General features: G+C 42.9%; 2 protein-coding genes across 2 annotated transcripts; one reads left to right on the plus strand and one right to left on the minus strand.

Moving 5' to 3' along the window:
* Positions 1-5,336: 5,336 nt before the first annotated feature.
* On the minus strand, positions 5,337-7,780 carry LOC142700871 (uncharacterized). The gene is made up of 3 exons (XM_075848122.1): positions 7,473-7,780; positions 5,539-6,298; positions 5,337-5,426 (listed from the first exon to the last, which is right to left on the minus strand). The coding sequence occupies exons 1-2, from the start codon at positions 7,528-7,530 to the stop codon at positions 5,580-5,582; spliced, it is 777 nt and encodes a 258-aa protein (XP_075704237.1). The 5' UTR covers positions 7,531-7,780; the 3' UTR covers positions 5,337-5,426; positions 5,539-5,579.
* A 970-nt stretch (positions 7,781-8,750) lies between these two features.
* Positions 8,751-11,140, plus strand: LOC142700872 (uncharacterized). The gene is made up of 2 exons (XM_075848123.1): positions 8,751-9,004; positions 10,180-11,140. The coding sequence occupies exons 1-2, from the start codon at positions 8,947-8,949 to the stop codon at positions 10,896-10,898; spliced, it is 777 nt and encodes a 258-aa protein (XP_075704238.1). The 5' UTR covers positions 8,751-8,946; the 3' UTR covers positions 10,899-11,140.
* The last annotated feature ends 3,459 nt before the right edge of the window (positions 11,141-14,599 follow it).

A 14,599-nucleotide genomic window follows, 5' to 3' on the forward strand; every position in this document is an offset into this window, starting at 1 on the left:
GCATGCCTCTTCACATTGTGTCCGACCGGGGGGTTCAGTTTACCTCCAAGTTCTGGAGAGCCCTCTGTAAACTCCTGGATGTGAGTTTGGACTTTTCCTCTGCCTATCACCCCCAGTCCAATGGGCAAGTTGAGAGGATCAACCAGATCATGGAAAATTATCTCCGCAACTTCATCTCTTCACAGCACGATAACTGGGTACAACTTCTTCCATGGGATGAGTTTTCATATAATAACCACACAAGTGAGTCCACCACTTCCACTCCGTTTCACATCGTGTACAGTCAACATCCCAGAGTTCCTCTTCCAGTGTCGACTTCATCTCAGGTACCCGCTGCTGACTCTGCATATGGGGACTTCCTGCAAATCTGGCAACAGACCCGGTCCTCTATTTTGCTGGCGGTAGACCGCATGAAGCGTAAGGCAGATACCAAAAGAAGAGAGCCGCCTCAGTATCTTCCAGGGACTAAAGTCTGGCTGTCCTCTCGAAACATTCACTTGAGGGTGCCTTCATACAAGTTTGCTCCCAGGTTCCTTGGTCCCTTCGAGATCCTGCAACAAATTAACCCTGTTTCCTATAAGCTGCAGCTGCCCCCTACCCTCAGAATCCCTAACTCCTTCCATGTGTCCCTCCTGAAACCTGTGGTCCTGAACCGCTACAGCAAGACCTCTAGTTCCACAGTTGCTTCCAGCGGCCCTTCTGATGTATTCGAGGTAAAGGAGATCCTGGACCGCAAGAGGGTAGGAGGAAGGACTTTCTATCTGGTGGACTGGAGAGGGTTTGGTCCTGAGGAGAGGTCCTGGGAGCCAGAAGAGAACCTCAGCGCCCCTACTCTTATTAAAAAGTTCCTCTCTCACTCTGGCACCAAGAAGAGGGGGCGTAAGAGGGGTGGATACTGTAGCGCCCATGGCCGCGGGCCGTCGAGTTCACTCACCTCCCGATGCCCGCAGCCATGGATCTGTGAGCGCTGGCCTCCGTCTCCCTCCTAGGAGAGGCCAGCGCTCGCTTCCGCTCCGTCCGGCTGGGTCCCGTAAGGGCCAGCGCGCGCACATGAAAACAATGATCATTAACCCACATGACTTCCTGCTCTATAAGAATGCCCCAGCCCTTCTGATCCTTGCCTGAGCGTTGTTAGTCTTTCCCAGTCTGTCTTGCAAATGGTCCCTTAGTGTCTCCCGTTCCCGCTGTTACCCATGCCCTATTACCGTTCCTGTATTCCGCATTGTTCCTGTGCCTACCCGTGTTCAAGTGTCATCTGCCACGTCAAGTGCCATCTGCCACGTCAAGTGCCATCTGCCACATCAAGTGCCATCTGCCACATCAAGTGTCTTCTGCCACGTCAAGTGCCATCTGCTCATCGGATACTGCCCGCCACGTCTGGCGCCACTTTCCGCACCTGCCTCCATCCGTGCTGAAGCCACAGCCACCGCCCGGACTATTTCAGGTAGCTAAGCATTACTGTCTGCCATCTTACTTTCACATAGACTGTGACCTGGTCAGCTGCCTCCCCGCTACGGTGGAGCGGCCTAGTGCGTCCACAAACCCAGTGTCCGTGACAGCTGGCCTCCATATTCTTAATTCAATCGATCATCTGATAGATGTGCTGGAAAAACAAATCCAATCCATGGAGACCCCTACTCACAACTTACAGGACTTAACCCCTTAATGACGAAGCCTAGGTTGGGCCTTAAGGCTCAGAGCCCATTTGTCTAATCTGACATTTTCTAAGGGGAGACATTTCCTCAAGCTGTTGCAGGAAAATTTTATAGGCCAGTTTGTGGAAGACCCTACTAGAGGTGAAGCTCTGTTGGATCTGGTCATTTCTAATAATGCAGAGCTTGTTGGGAACGTCAATGTTCGTGAAAACCTCGGTAACAGTGATCACAATATAGTTACATTTTACCTATACTGTAAAAAACAAACACAGGCTGGGAGGGCAAAAACATTTAATTTTAAGAAAGCCAATTTCCCCAGGATGAAGGCGGCAATTCAGGATATAGACTGGGAAGAACTAATGTCAAATAATGGGACAAATGATAAATGGGAGATTTTCAAATCTACTTTGGGTTATTATAGTGCAAAATTTATTCCTATAGGTAACAAGTATAAACGACTAAAATTAAATCCCACATGGCTTACACCTTCTGTGAAAGGGGCAATACACGACAAAAAAAGGGCATTTAAAAAATACAAATCTGAGGGTACGTCTGAAGCCTTTGTAAAATATAAAGAGCTTAATAAAATCTGTAAAAATGTAATAAAATTAGCAAAAATACAAAATGAAAGGCAGGTGGCCAAGGATAGTAGAACAAATCCCAAAAAATTCTTCAAGTATATAAATGCTAAAAAGCCAAAATCTGAACATGTAGGACCCCTAGATAGTGGTAATGGGGAGTTGGTCATAGAAGATCAAGAGAAGGCAGAGTTACTGAATGGGTTCTTTTGCTCTGTATATACAACAGAAGAAAGAGCAGCTGATGTAGCCGGTGCCAGTGCTGTTAATATATCAGTTGATATATTGAATTGGATGAATGTAGATATTGTCCAAGCTAAATTAAATAAAATAAATGTGCACAAGGCCCCGGACCAGATGGGATACACGCTAGAATTCTTAAAGAGCTTAGTTCAGTTATTTCTGTCCCCCTTTTCATAATATTCAGAGAATCTCTAGTGACTGGAATAGTGCCAAGGGACTGGCGCAGGGCAAATGTGGTGCCTATTTTCAAAAAGGGCTCTAGGTCTTCCCCGGGTAATTATAGACCAGTAAGCTTAACATCCATCGTGGGGAAAATGTTTGAGGGGCTATTGAGGGACTATATACAGGATTATGTGACAATAAATAGTATTATAAGTGACAGCCAGCACGGTTTTACTAAGGACAGAAGTTGTCAAACTAACCTAATCTGTTTTTATGAAGAGGTGAGCAGAAGTCTAGACAGAGGGGCCGCTGTGGATATAGTGTTTATATGAAGAGGTGAGCAGAAGCCTAGACAGAGGGGCCGCTGTGGATATAGTGATTATATGAAGAGGTGAGCAGAAGTCTAGACAGAGGGGCTGCTGTGGATTTAGTGTTTTTGGACTTTGCAAAGGCATTTGACACTGTCCCCCATAGACGCCTAATGGGTAAATTAAGGACTATAGGTTTAGAAAATATAGTTTGTAATTGGATTGAGAATTGGCTCAAGGACCGTATCCAGAGAGTTGTGGTCAATGATTCCTACTCTGAATGGTCCCCGGTAATAAGTGGTGTACCCCAGGGTTCAGTGCTGGGACCACTATTATTCAACTTATTTATTAATGATATAGAGGATGGGATTAATAGCACTATTTCTATTTTTGCAGATGACACCAAGCTATATAATATAGTTCAGTCTATGGAAGATGTTCATGAATTGCAGGCAGATTTAAACAAACTAAGTGTTTGGGCGTCCACTTGGCAGATGAAGTTTAATGTAGATAAATGTAAAGTTATGCATCTGGGTACGAACAACCTGCATGCATCATATGTCCTAGGGGGAGCTACACTGGGGGAGTCACTTGTTGAGAAGGATCTGGGTGTACTTGTAAATCATAAACTCAATAACAGCATGCAGTGTCAATCAGCTGCTTCAAAGGCCAGCAGGATATTGTCGTGTATTAAAAGAGACATGGACTCGCGGGACAGGGATGTAATATTACCACTTTACAAAGCATTAGTGAGGCCTCATCTAGAATATGCAGTTCAGTTCTGGGCTCCAGTTCATAGAAAGGATGCCCTGGAGTTGGAAAAAATACAAAGAAGAGCAACAAAGCTAATTAGGGGCATGGAGAATTTAAGTTATGAGGAAAGATTAAAAGAATTAAACCTATTTAGCCTTGAAAAAAGACGACTAAGGGGGGACATGATTAATTTATATAAATATATTAATGGCACATACAAAAAATATGGTGAAATTCTGTTCCATGTAAAACCCCCTCAAAAAACAAGGGGACACTCCCTCCGTCTGGAGAATCTATGGAATAGCCTACCGCAGGAGCTGGTCACTGCAGGGACAGTAGATGGCTTTAAAAAAGGGTTAGATAATTTCCTAGAACAAAAAAGTATTAGCTCCTATGTGTAGAAATTTTTCCTTCCCTTTTCCCGTCCCTTGGTTGAACTTGATGGACATGTGTCTTTTTTCAGCCGTACTAACTATGTAACTATGTAACTATGACATGTGCCACTTTATGTGGTAATAATAACTTTGGAATGCCTTTATTTATCCAAGTGATTCTGAGACTGTTTTCTGGTGACACATTGAACTTTATGTTAGTGGTAAAATTTGGTTGATACATTCAGTGAAAAACAGAAAAAATTACAGAAAATGTGGTGTAAGGCAGATGGTTATAACACACAAAATAGTTATTAGTTAACAATTTGTTTTTTTAAATAAAGGACTTAATATTGAAAAAAGTTTTTTTATACAAGTGTTTTTTTTTTGTCTCACTAGGTGACTTGAAGTCAGGAATCCCTGATCGCTATTCTAATACACTGCACTACATGCGTAGTGCAGTGTAAAAGTGTTGTCAGTTACTCACTGACAGCAAACCTAAGGCAGGACAAACTAGGCTTCCGTAGATGACAAACCCGGAGGCCATTGTTAGGCCTCCTGTTGCCATAACATGATGGAATAGAACGTCAAGGAGCAGGAAGGGGTTAAAGGATCTGCTAACGTCTTGGTGCCAGATACCACAGGACACTTTTAAAGATCTTCTGAAATCCATGTCCCAACGGGTCAGAGCTATTATGGCAGCACGAGGAGGACTACACAAGGCAGGTGGTTTTAATGTTATGTCTGGATGGTGTATATGTTAGTAATTAATTTCTATTCATTTGTACATTGATGGAAATTAGGGTATGTTCACGCGCAAACTCAAAAATATCTGAAAATACAGAGCTGTTTTCAAGGTTTTCAGCGTTTTTTACGGCCGTTTTTGGAGCTGTTTTCAATATTGTCTAGGAAAAACGGCTCCAAAAGCGGCCCATAAGTGACTTGCACTTCTTTTGTGAACATACCCTAAAAAAAGAGTATTTTTTCTGTGATTTTTATTTTTACAATATATATCAATCACCCTAAATATTGTAATCTTGGGGCCTACATTGCTCCTATGTAAACATGGGAACGCCACCATTCTCACCAGTTTTAAGGCGTAATGTAAGTCTTAGGCCAAAATGTAGTAGTAGTCGAAACGCCAATCCAACCGAGATGGAATATGAAATATCCAAAATAGAAGGGAGTCCCAGGCATAAAATAAGATAAGATAACTTTATTAATCCCCGAAGGGAAATTCCAGTATCACATAAATGGATTCTGGGAAACGGCATCAGGGATCTTTTATTATTAGGTCTCTGTGCAGATTGAGATTCTGGCGTCCAAGGTGAAGATGATGAAGAAGACTAGGTGGTACTGTAGACAAAACAAAAAATAATCAGACCAGACGATAATCACTCAGCAATATACTGGTGCCGAAGCTCCAGCCATGATTTCACAAAAATACTATAGATGTCAGTGATCATACCTGTACTGCTGGTGTTTCTTCTGCACCACAGCTGTTGGTACTTATCTCCTCCTCTTTCTTTGAAAGGCATGGACGCGGCACAAGGGACAGCGTGGATTTGTCGGGATCCAATGTGCAATACAAGGCAGATGGAATATGTGAGAACATGGCAGAACGGTGACTTGCTCTCCAATCTCATAGTCCTCTAGGCATATAGTGCAGGACTGGATGTCTTCGTTTTCAGTAAAGGTTCGAGATGGGAGTCTATCAATCTGCCTGCCTCTCCTGCCTCGCCGACGTTGTCTTCTCTGCACAGGTCTGCTGTCTGTGGTCTCTGTTGTCGACTGTTGGTTGGGAAGCAGCTGACTGGTGCTTGGTGTTGGCTCCACCAGCCTGTTAGATGTTTGCTGAGGAGATCTGCTTCCTTCTCTGGACGGCTGCAGGTTTGGTAGCGGCTCACTGGTGCTGGGCTCTTGTGTTGGTTCCTCCAGCCTTTCGGATCTCTCCTGAGTAGTTGATGGAGTAGACCCAGGCCGGGATTCAACAGGAATTCTGAGCTCGGTCTCACTATTAATACGACGGCCAATTGTCGTTTCAGACTGTTCTATTGGCTCAGGTCGTAAAGGGGACCGGCTTCTGTCCGCTCCGTCTTGCTGCAACCTACGGCGCGGTGGAACTTGACCACGTCTTCGTCTCCTGTCGGGGACATTGTCATGGTCTTCATCCTGTTCCACACTCTGACGCCTTCTATGTCCAGATCTTAATCTTCCATCAGCAATGCCTAGATGTGAAACAATGTGTATAACATATATTAATTATGTACAGAAAAAATGGGAAAAAAGATCAATACCAGACATTTCCTATGGACTCGCGTGGCCTTCTTTCTAGAGGAAAGCTCCCATGTCTTTCTAATCTTGGACAACCGTTTTAATACTATGAATATATACACAGTCGAGTCACATTATTATAACTACTACTAATATCCAGAGTAACCGGCGTGTGCAGCACGGACAGCAGTAGACGGGCTGGGAGTGACTCAATAAGGTGCTGGTAAGTGGTCTCATATGTGGAGCCTCGCTGACTCCATACATCCCACATTTACTGGAGGGTGCGTGGGGGAGGATCCATAAAGCGAACAACACGATTGACGTGGTCCCACAGATGCTCAATTGGGTTCAAGTCTGGAGAAATAGGGGGCCAGGGAAGTACTTGGAAGTCTTGCTCGTGCTCTTCCAACCACTGTCGGGCATTTATAGTCGTGTGACATGTCGCATTGTCTTGCTTTAAGATTCCATTTGCTCCAGGGAAGACAATCAGCATGTATGGTGGATGTGATCTGTAACGATGGATTCATATCTAAATCGGTTCAGAGCCTTCCATATGGATGAGTGGCCCAGAGAATGCCATGGAAAAATACCCCAGGCGCTGACGTCGCCGCCAGCTTTTTCCAGCAATGGTTGTAAAGTCCATCCTTTCGATGAAGCAGAAAACTTGATTTATCGGAGAAGACAACCCTTTGCCAATCATCGGTGCTCTGAGACCAATACTGCCGTGCAAATTGAAGCCATTTTCTCTGATGCACCTTTGTTACATAGGAGCAGTGACCATCCGTCGGGTTCGGAGCCCCATACGCAGTCGGGTTCGCTGAACTGTTGTATTAGACATACGTCTGGTAGCCAACGTTCACCTCTCAAATACATGGCACGTGGTGCTCTGCAGTTTCCATGTCCGTTATTCCCAATGATGCCATTTGTCCACTCACGATACACTGTCACCACAGCAGCACGCGAACAGTTCACAAACTGCGCTGTTTGAGAAATACCGCCGCCCTTGGTCCGAAAGCCAATAATCATCCCTTTTTGCAACTGAAAAACGGTGCATTTTTTGCGGACGCAAAACGGACACGTTTGTGTGAAACTAGCCTAAATGTATCTGATATAACAAGTTCCACTTACCTTGATTTATCCGGGAACTTTCGTCTATTGCAAGCTGCAAGAGTTCTCGGTAACTCATTGTTCCTTGTTGCAGGCGGCTTGATGTTTAAATTCAGGAACAATGGAAAAACGGGATTCCTCAAATAAGAGGGAATCTACCACGATGTTCAGAAGTTGCACTGGTGTTTAAGTGCCCTGAACAGATGATGTAGTAGTCGCTTTGTAGCACAAATTTGCTCTTTGAAAAACCAAGTGAAGTTTCAGCATCAGCATCAACTCGAGATATGGCACTGATGTGACCGCGCTTGGGGTCCTTAGAACTTCACGCCATTGTGATGTCACTGCTATAGATGCCACACCCTCCATTGTTCTGATGACATCACTGCCTGCAGTGATGTCATAATGCTTACGGTATGTCATAAACGGTCCCCTGCTCTGCATTATACCAATCACTGCAGCAAAGCCTCCAAATAAAAAAATAAATATATATTACATTTTTTTATATTTACATATTGCAGCTGAAAATCTCTAATATTTGTTTAGTAAATGTTTCTCTATAATTGTTTAGTAAATGTTGTAGCACACAATTCATCTAAGTAAAAGTCTTAGTAAGTCTTAGAGACTTAGTCTTAGTAAGTCTTAGTCTCAGTGTAATTTGTACTTCCAGATAGTGCAGCTTAATTTCGCTGATTGTGACCCCAGTGATCAGATTTAATCTGTGATGGAACTTGAGAAGTGTTGAATTCCCCTGCAGCGCCACCACAGGAGAAACTAAGCATTACACAGTGAAATCAATAAGAGACTTGTCCTTTCTTAACTTAGAATTCCCCAATAGGGTATTTACAATGGGTTTCTTATACCAGACAACCTCTTTAGGTTATAAAGGATTCTTATTTACTCCAGAACCATCTAGTTTTAGAAAAATAAAGTTACATTTCCACCTCTCCATTGTGGTAATCTGTTACTAAGACTTTTACTTAGATGAATTGTGTGCTACAACATTTACTAAACAATTATAGAGAAACATTTACTAAACAAATATTAGAGATTTTCAGCTGCAATATGTAAATATAAAAAAATTTAATATATATTTATGTTTTTTATTTGGAGGCTTTGCTGCAGTGATTGGTATAATGCAGAGCAGGGGACCGTTTATGACATACCGTAAGCATTATGACATCACTGCAGGCAGTGATGTCATCAGAACAATGGAGGGTGTGGCATCTATAGCAGTGACATCACAATGGCGTGAAGTTCTAAGGACCCCAAGCGCGGTCACATCAGTGCCATATCTCGAGTTGATGCTGATGCTGAAACTTCACTTGGTTTTTCAAAGAGCGAATTTGTGCTACAAAGCGACTACTACATCATCTGTTCAGGGCACTTAAACACCAGTGCAACTTCTGAACATCGTGGTAGATTCCCTCTTATTTGAGGAATCCCGTTTTTCCATTGTTCCTGAATTTAAACATCAAGCCGCCTGCTACAAGGAACAATGAGTTACCGAGAACTCTTGCAGCTTGCAATAGACGAAAGTTCCCGGATAAATCAAGGTAAGTGGAACTAGTTATATCAGATACATTTAGACTAGTTTCACACAAACGTGTCCGTTTTGCGTCCGCAAAAAATGCACCGTTTTTCAGTTGCAAAAAGGGATGATTATTGGCTTTCGGACCAAGGGCGGCGGTATTTCTCAAACAGCGCAGTTTGTGAACTGTTCGCGTGCTGCTGTGGTGACAGTGTATCGTGAGTGGACAAATGGCATCATTGGGAATAACGGACATGGAAACTGCAGAGCACCACGTGCCATGTATTTGAGAGGTGAACGTTGGCTACCAGACGTGTGTCTAATACAACAGTTCAGCGAACCCGACTGCGTATGGGGCTCCGAACCCGACGGATGGTCACTGCTCCTATGTAACAAAGGTGCATCAGAAAAAATGGCTTCAATTTGCACGGCAGTATTGGTCTCAGAGCACCGATGATTGGCAAAGGGTTGTCTTCTCCGATAAATCACGTTTTCTGCTTCATCGAAAGGATGGACTTTACAACCATTGCTGGAAAAAGCTGGCGGCGACGTCAGCGCCTGGGGTATTTTTCCATGGCATTCTTCTGGGCCACTCATCCATATGGAAGGCTCTGAACCGATTTAGATATGAATCCATCGTTACAGATCACATCCACCATACATGCTGATTGTCTTCCCTGGAGCAAATGGAATCTTAAAGCAAGACAATGCGACATGTCACACGACTATAAATGCCCGACAGTGGTTGGAAGAGCACGACCAAGACTTCCAAGTACTTCCCTGGCCCCCTATTTCTCCAGACTTGAACCCAATTGAGCATCTGTGGGACCACGTCAATCGTGTTGTTCGCTTTATGGATCCTCCCCCACGCACCCTCCAGTAAATGTGGGATGTATGGAGTCAGCGAGGCTCCACATATGAGACCACTGACCAGCACCTTATTGAGTCACTCCCAGCCCGTCTACTGCTGTCCGTGCTGCACACGCCGGTTACTCTGGATATTAGTAGTAGCTATAATAATGTGACTCGACTGTGTATATATTCATAGTATCAAAACGGTTGTCCAAGATAAGAAAAACATGGGAGCTTTCCTCTAGAAAGAAGGCCACGCGAGTCCATAGGAAATGTCTGGTATTGATCTTTTTTCCCATTTTTTCTGTACATAATTAATATATGTTATACACATTGTTTCACATCTAGGCATTGCTGATGGAAGATTAAGATCTGGACATAGAAGGCGTCAGAGTGTGGAGCAGGATGAAGACCATGACAATGTCCCTGACAGGAGACGAAGACGTGGTCAAGTTCCACCGCGCCGTAGGTTGCAGCAAGACGGAGCGGACAGAAGCCGGTCCCCATTACGATCTGAGCCAATAGAACAGTCTGAAACGACAAGTGGCCGTCGTATTAATAGTGCGACCGAGCTCAGAATTTCTGGAGAATCCCAGCCTGCGTCTACTCCATCAACTACTCAGGAGAGATCCGAAAGGCTGGAGGAACCAACACAAGACCCCAGCACCAGTGAGCCGCTACCAAACCTGCAGCCATCCAGAGAAGGAAGCAGATCTCCTCAGCAAACATCTAACAGGCTGGTGGAGCCAACACCAAGCACCAGTCAGCTGCTTCCCAACCAACAGTCGACAACAGAGACCACAGACAGCAGACCTGTGCAGAGAAGACAACGTCGGCGAGGCAGGAGAGGCAGGCAGATTGATAGACTCCCATCTCGAACTTTTACTGAAAACGAAGACATCCAGTCCTGCACTATATGCCTAGAGGACTATGAGATTGGAGAGCAAGTCACCGTTCTGCCATGTTCTCACATATTCCATCTGCCTTGTATTGCACATTGGATCCCGACAAATCCACGCTGTCCCTTGTGCCGCGTCCATGCCTTTCAAAGAAAGAGCAGGAGATAAGTACCAACAGCTGTGGTACAGAAGAAACACCAGCAGTACAGATATGATCACTGACATCTATAGTATTTTTGTGAAATCATGGCTGGAGCTTCGGCACCAGTATATTGCTGAGTGATTATCGTCTGGTCTGATTATTTTTTGTTTTGTCTACAGTACCACCTAGTCTTCTTCATCATCTTCACCTTGGACGCCAGAATCTCAATCTGCACAGAGACCTAATAATAAAAGATCCCTGATGCCGTTTCCCAGAATCCATTTATGTGATACTGGAATTTCCCTTCGGGGATTAATAAAGTTATCTTATCTTATTTTATGCCTGGGACTCCCTTCTATCTTGGATATTTCATATTCCATCTCGGTTGGATTGGCGTTTCGACTACTACTACATTTTGGCCTAAGACTTACATTACGCCTTAAAACTGGTGAGAATGGTGGTGTTCCCATGTTTACATAGGAGCAATGTAGGCCCCAAGATTACAATATTTAGGGTGATTGATATATATTGTAAAAATAAAAAGCACAGAAAAATTACTCTTTTTTTAGGGTATGTTCACAAAAGAAGTGCAAGTCACTTCTTGGGCCGCTTTTGGAGCCGTTTTTCCTAGACAATATTGAAAACAGCTCCAAAAACGGCCGTAAAAAAACGCTGAATACCTTGAAAACAGCTCTGTATTTTCAGATATTTTTGAGTTTGCGTGTGAACATACCCTAATTTCCATCAATGTACAAATTAATAGAAATTAATTACTAACATATACACCATCCAGACATAACATTAAAACCACCTGCCTTGTGTAGTCCTCCTCGTGCTGCCATAATAGCTCTGACCCGTTGGGACATGGATTTCAGAAGATCTTTAAAAGTGTTCTGTGGTATCTGGCACCAAGACGTTAGCAGATCCTTTAACCCCTTCCTGCTCCTTGACGTTCTATTCCATCATGTTATGGCAACAGGAGGCCTAACAATGGCCTCCGGGTTTGTCATCTACGGAAGTCTAGTTTGTCCTGCCTTAGGTTTGCTGTCAGTGTATTAGAATAGCGATCAGGGATTCCTGACTTCAAGTCACCTAGTGAGACAAAAAAAAAACAGTTGTAAAAAAAACAACTTTTTTCAATATTAAGTCCTTTATTTAAAAAAACAAATTGTTAATTAATAACTATTTAGTGTGGTATAACCATCTGCCTTACACCACATTTTCTGTAATTTTTTGTTTTTCACTGAATGTATCAACCAAATTTTACCACTAACATAAAGTTCAATGTGTCACCAGAAAACAGTCTCAGAATCACTTGGATAAATAAAGGCATTCCAAAGTTATTACCACATAAAGTGACACATGTCATAGTTACATAGTTACATAGTTAGTACGGCTGAAAAAGACACATGTCCATCAAGTTCAACCAAGGGACGGGAAAAGGGAAGGAAAAAATTTCTACACGTAGGAGCTAATACTTTTTTGTTCTAGGAAATTATCTAACCCTTTTTTAAAGCCATCTACTGTCCCTGCAGTGACCAGCTCCTGCGGTAGGCTATTCCATAGATTCACAGCTCTCACAGTAAAGAAGGCTTGTCGCCTCTGCAGGTTGAACCTTTTTTTCTCCAGACGGAGGGAGTGCCCCCTTGTTTTTTGAGGGGGTTTTACATGGAACAGAATTTCACCATATTTTTTGTATGTGCCATTAATATATTTATATAAATTAATCATGTCCCCCCTTAGTCGTCTTTTTTCAAGGCTAAATAGGTTTAATTCTTTTAATCTTTCCTCATAACTTAAATTCTCCATGCCCCTAATTAGCTTCGTTGCTCTTCTTTGTATTTTTTCCAACTCCAGGGCATCCTTTCTATGAACTGGAGCCCAGAACTGAACTGCATATTCTAGATGAGGCCTCACTAATGCTTTGTAAAGTGGCAATATTACATCCCTGTCCCGTGAGTCCATGCCTCTTTTAATACACGACAATATCCTGCTGGCCTTTGAAGCAGCTGATTGACACTGCATGCTGTTATTTAGTTTATGATTTACAAGTACACCCAGATCCTTCTCATCAAGTGACTCCCCCAGTGTAGCTCCCCCTAGGACATATGATGCTTGCAGGTTGTTCGTACCCAGATGCATAACTTTACATTTATCTACATTAAACTTCATCTGCCAAGTGGATGCCCAAACACTTAGTTTGTTTAAATCTGCCTGCAATTCATGAACATCTTCCATATACTGAACTATATTACATAGCTTGGTGTCATCTGCAAACATAGAAATAGTGCTATTAATCCCCTGCTCTATATCATTAATAAATAAGTTGAATAATAGTGGTCACAGCACTGAACCCTGGGGTACACCACTTATAACCGGGGACCATTCAGAGAAGGAATCATTGACCACAACTCTCTGGATAAGGTCCTTGAGCCAATTCTCAATCCAATTACAAACTATATTTTCTAAACCTATAGTCCTTAATTTACCCATTAGGCGTCTATGGGGGACAGTGTCAAATGCCTTTGCAAAGTCCAAAAACACTAAATCCACAGCGGCCCCTGTGTCTAGGCTTCTGCTCACCTCTTCATATAAACACTATATCCACAGCGGCCCCTCTGTCTAGGCTTCTGCTCACCTCTTCATATAAACACTATATCCACAGTGGCCCCTGTGTCTAGACTTCTGCTCACCTCTTCATAAAAACAGATTAGGTTAGTTTGACAACTTCTGTCCTTAGTAAAACCGTGCTGGCTGTCACTTATAATGCTATTTTTTGTCACATAATCCTGTATATAGTCCCTCAATAGCCCCTCAAACATTTTCCCCACGATGGATGTTAAGCTTACTGGTCTATAATTACCCGGGGAAGACCTAGAGCCCTTTTTGAAAATAGGCACCACATTTGCGCTGCACCAGTCCCTTGGCACTATACCAGTCACTAGAGATTCTCTGAATATTATGAAAAGGGGGACAGAAATAACTGAACTAAGCTCTTTAAGAATTCTAGGGTGTATCCCATCTGGTCCCGGGGCCTTGTGCACATTTATTTTATTTAATTTAGCTTGGACCATCTCTACATTCATCCAATTCCGTATATCAACTGATATATTAACAGCACTGGCAGCGGCTACATCAGCTGCTCTTTCTTCAGTTGTATATACAGAGCTAAAGAACCCATTTAGTAACTCTGCCTTCTCTTGATCCCCTGTGATCAACTCCCCATTACCATTATCTAGGGGTCCTACATGTTCAGACCTTGGCTTTTTAGCATTTATATACTTGAAGAATTTTTTGGGATTTGTTTTACTATCCTTGGCCACCTGCCTTTCATTTTGTATTTTTGCTAATTTTATTACATTTTTACAGATTTTATTAAGCTCTTTATATTTTACAAAGGCTTCAGACGTACCCTCAGATTTGTATTTTTTAAATGCCCTTTTTTTGTCATGTATTGCCCCTTTCACAGAAGGTGTAAGCCATGTGGGGTTTAATTTGAGTCGTTTATACTTGTTACCTATAGGAATACATTTTGCACTATAATAACCCAAAGTAGATTTGAAAATCTCCCATTTATCATTTGTCCCATTATTTGACATTAGTTCTTCCCAGTCTATATCCTGAATTGCCGCCTTCATCCTGGGGAAATTGGCTTTCTTAAAATTAAATGTTTTTGCCCTCCCAGCCTGTGTTTGTTTTTTACAGTATAGGTAAATGTAACTATATT

The sequence above is a fragment of the Rhinoderma darwinii genome, unplaced genomic scaffold (assembly GCF_050947455.1).
Source record: "Rhinoderma darwinii isolate aRhiDar2 unplaced genomic scaffold, aRhiDar2.hap1 Scaffold_1976, whole genome shotgun sequence".
Classification (NCBI taxonomy): domain Eukaryota; kingdom Metazoa; phylum Chordata; class Amphibia; order Anura; family Rhinodermatidae; genus Rhinoderma; species Rhinoderma darwinii.

What these genes read in the sequence shown, in the direction of transcription:
- LOC142700871 (XM_075848122.1), bottom strand. Translation starts at nt 7,530, where the DNA reads ATGAGTTACCGAGAACTCTTGCAGCTTGCAATAGACGAAAGTTCCCGG. An exon ending in AAGTTCCCGGATAAATCAAG is followed by an intron (nt 6,299 to 7,472) that starts GTAAGTGGAACT and finishes TTTCACATCTAG; the next exon opens with GCATTGCTGATGGAAGATTA.
- LOC142700872 (XM_075848123.1), top strand. Translation starts at nt 8,947, where the DNA reads ATGAGTTACCGAGAACTCTTGCAGCTTGCAATAGACGAAAGTTCCCGG. An exon ending in AAGTTCCCGGATAAATCAAG is followed by an intron (nt 9,005 to 10,179) that starts GTAAGTGGAACT and finishes TTTCACATCTAG; the next exon opens with GCATTGCTGATGGAAGATTA.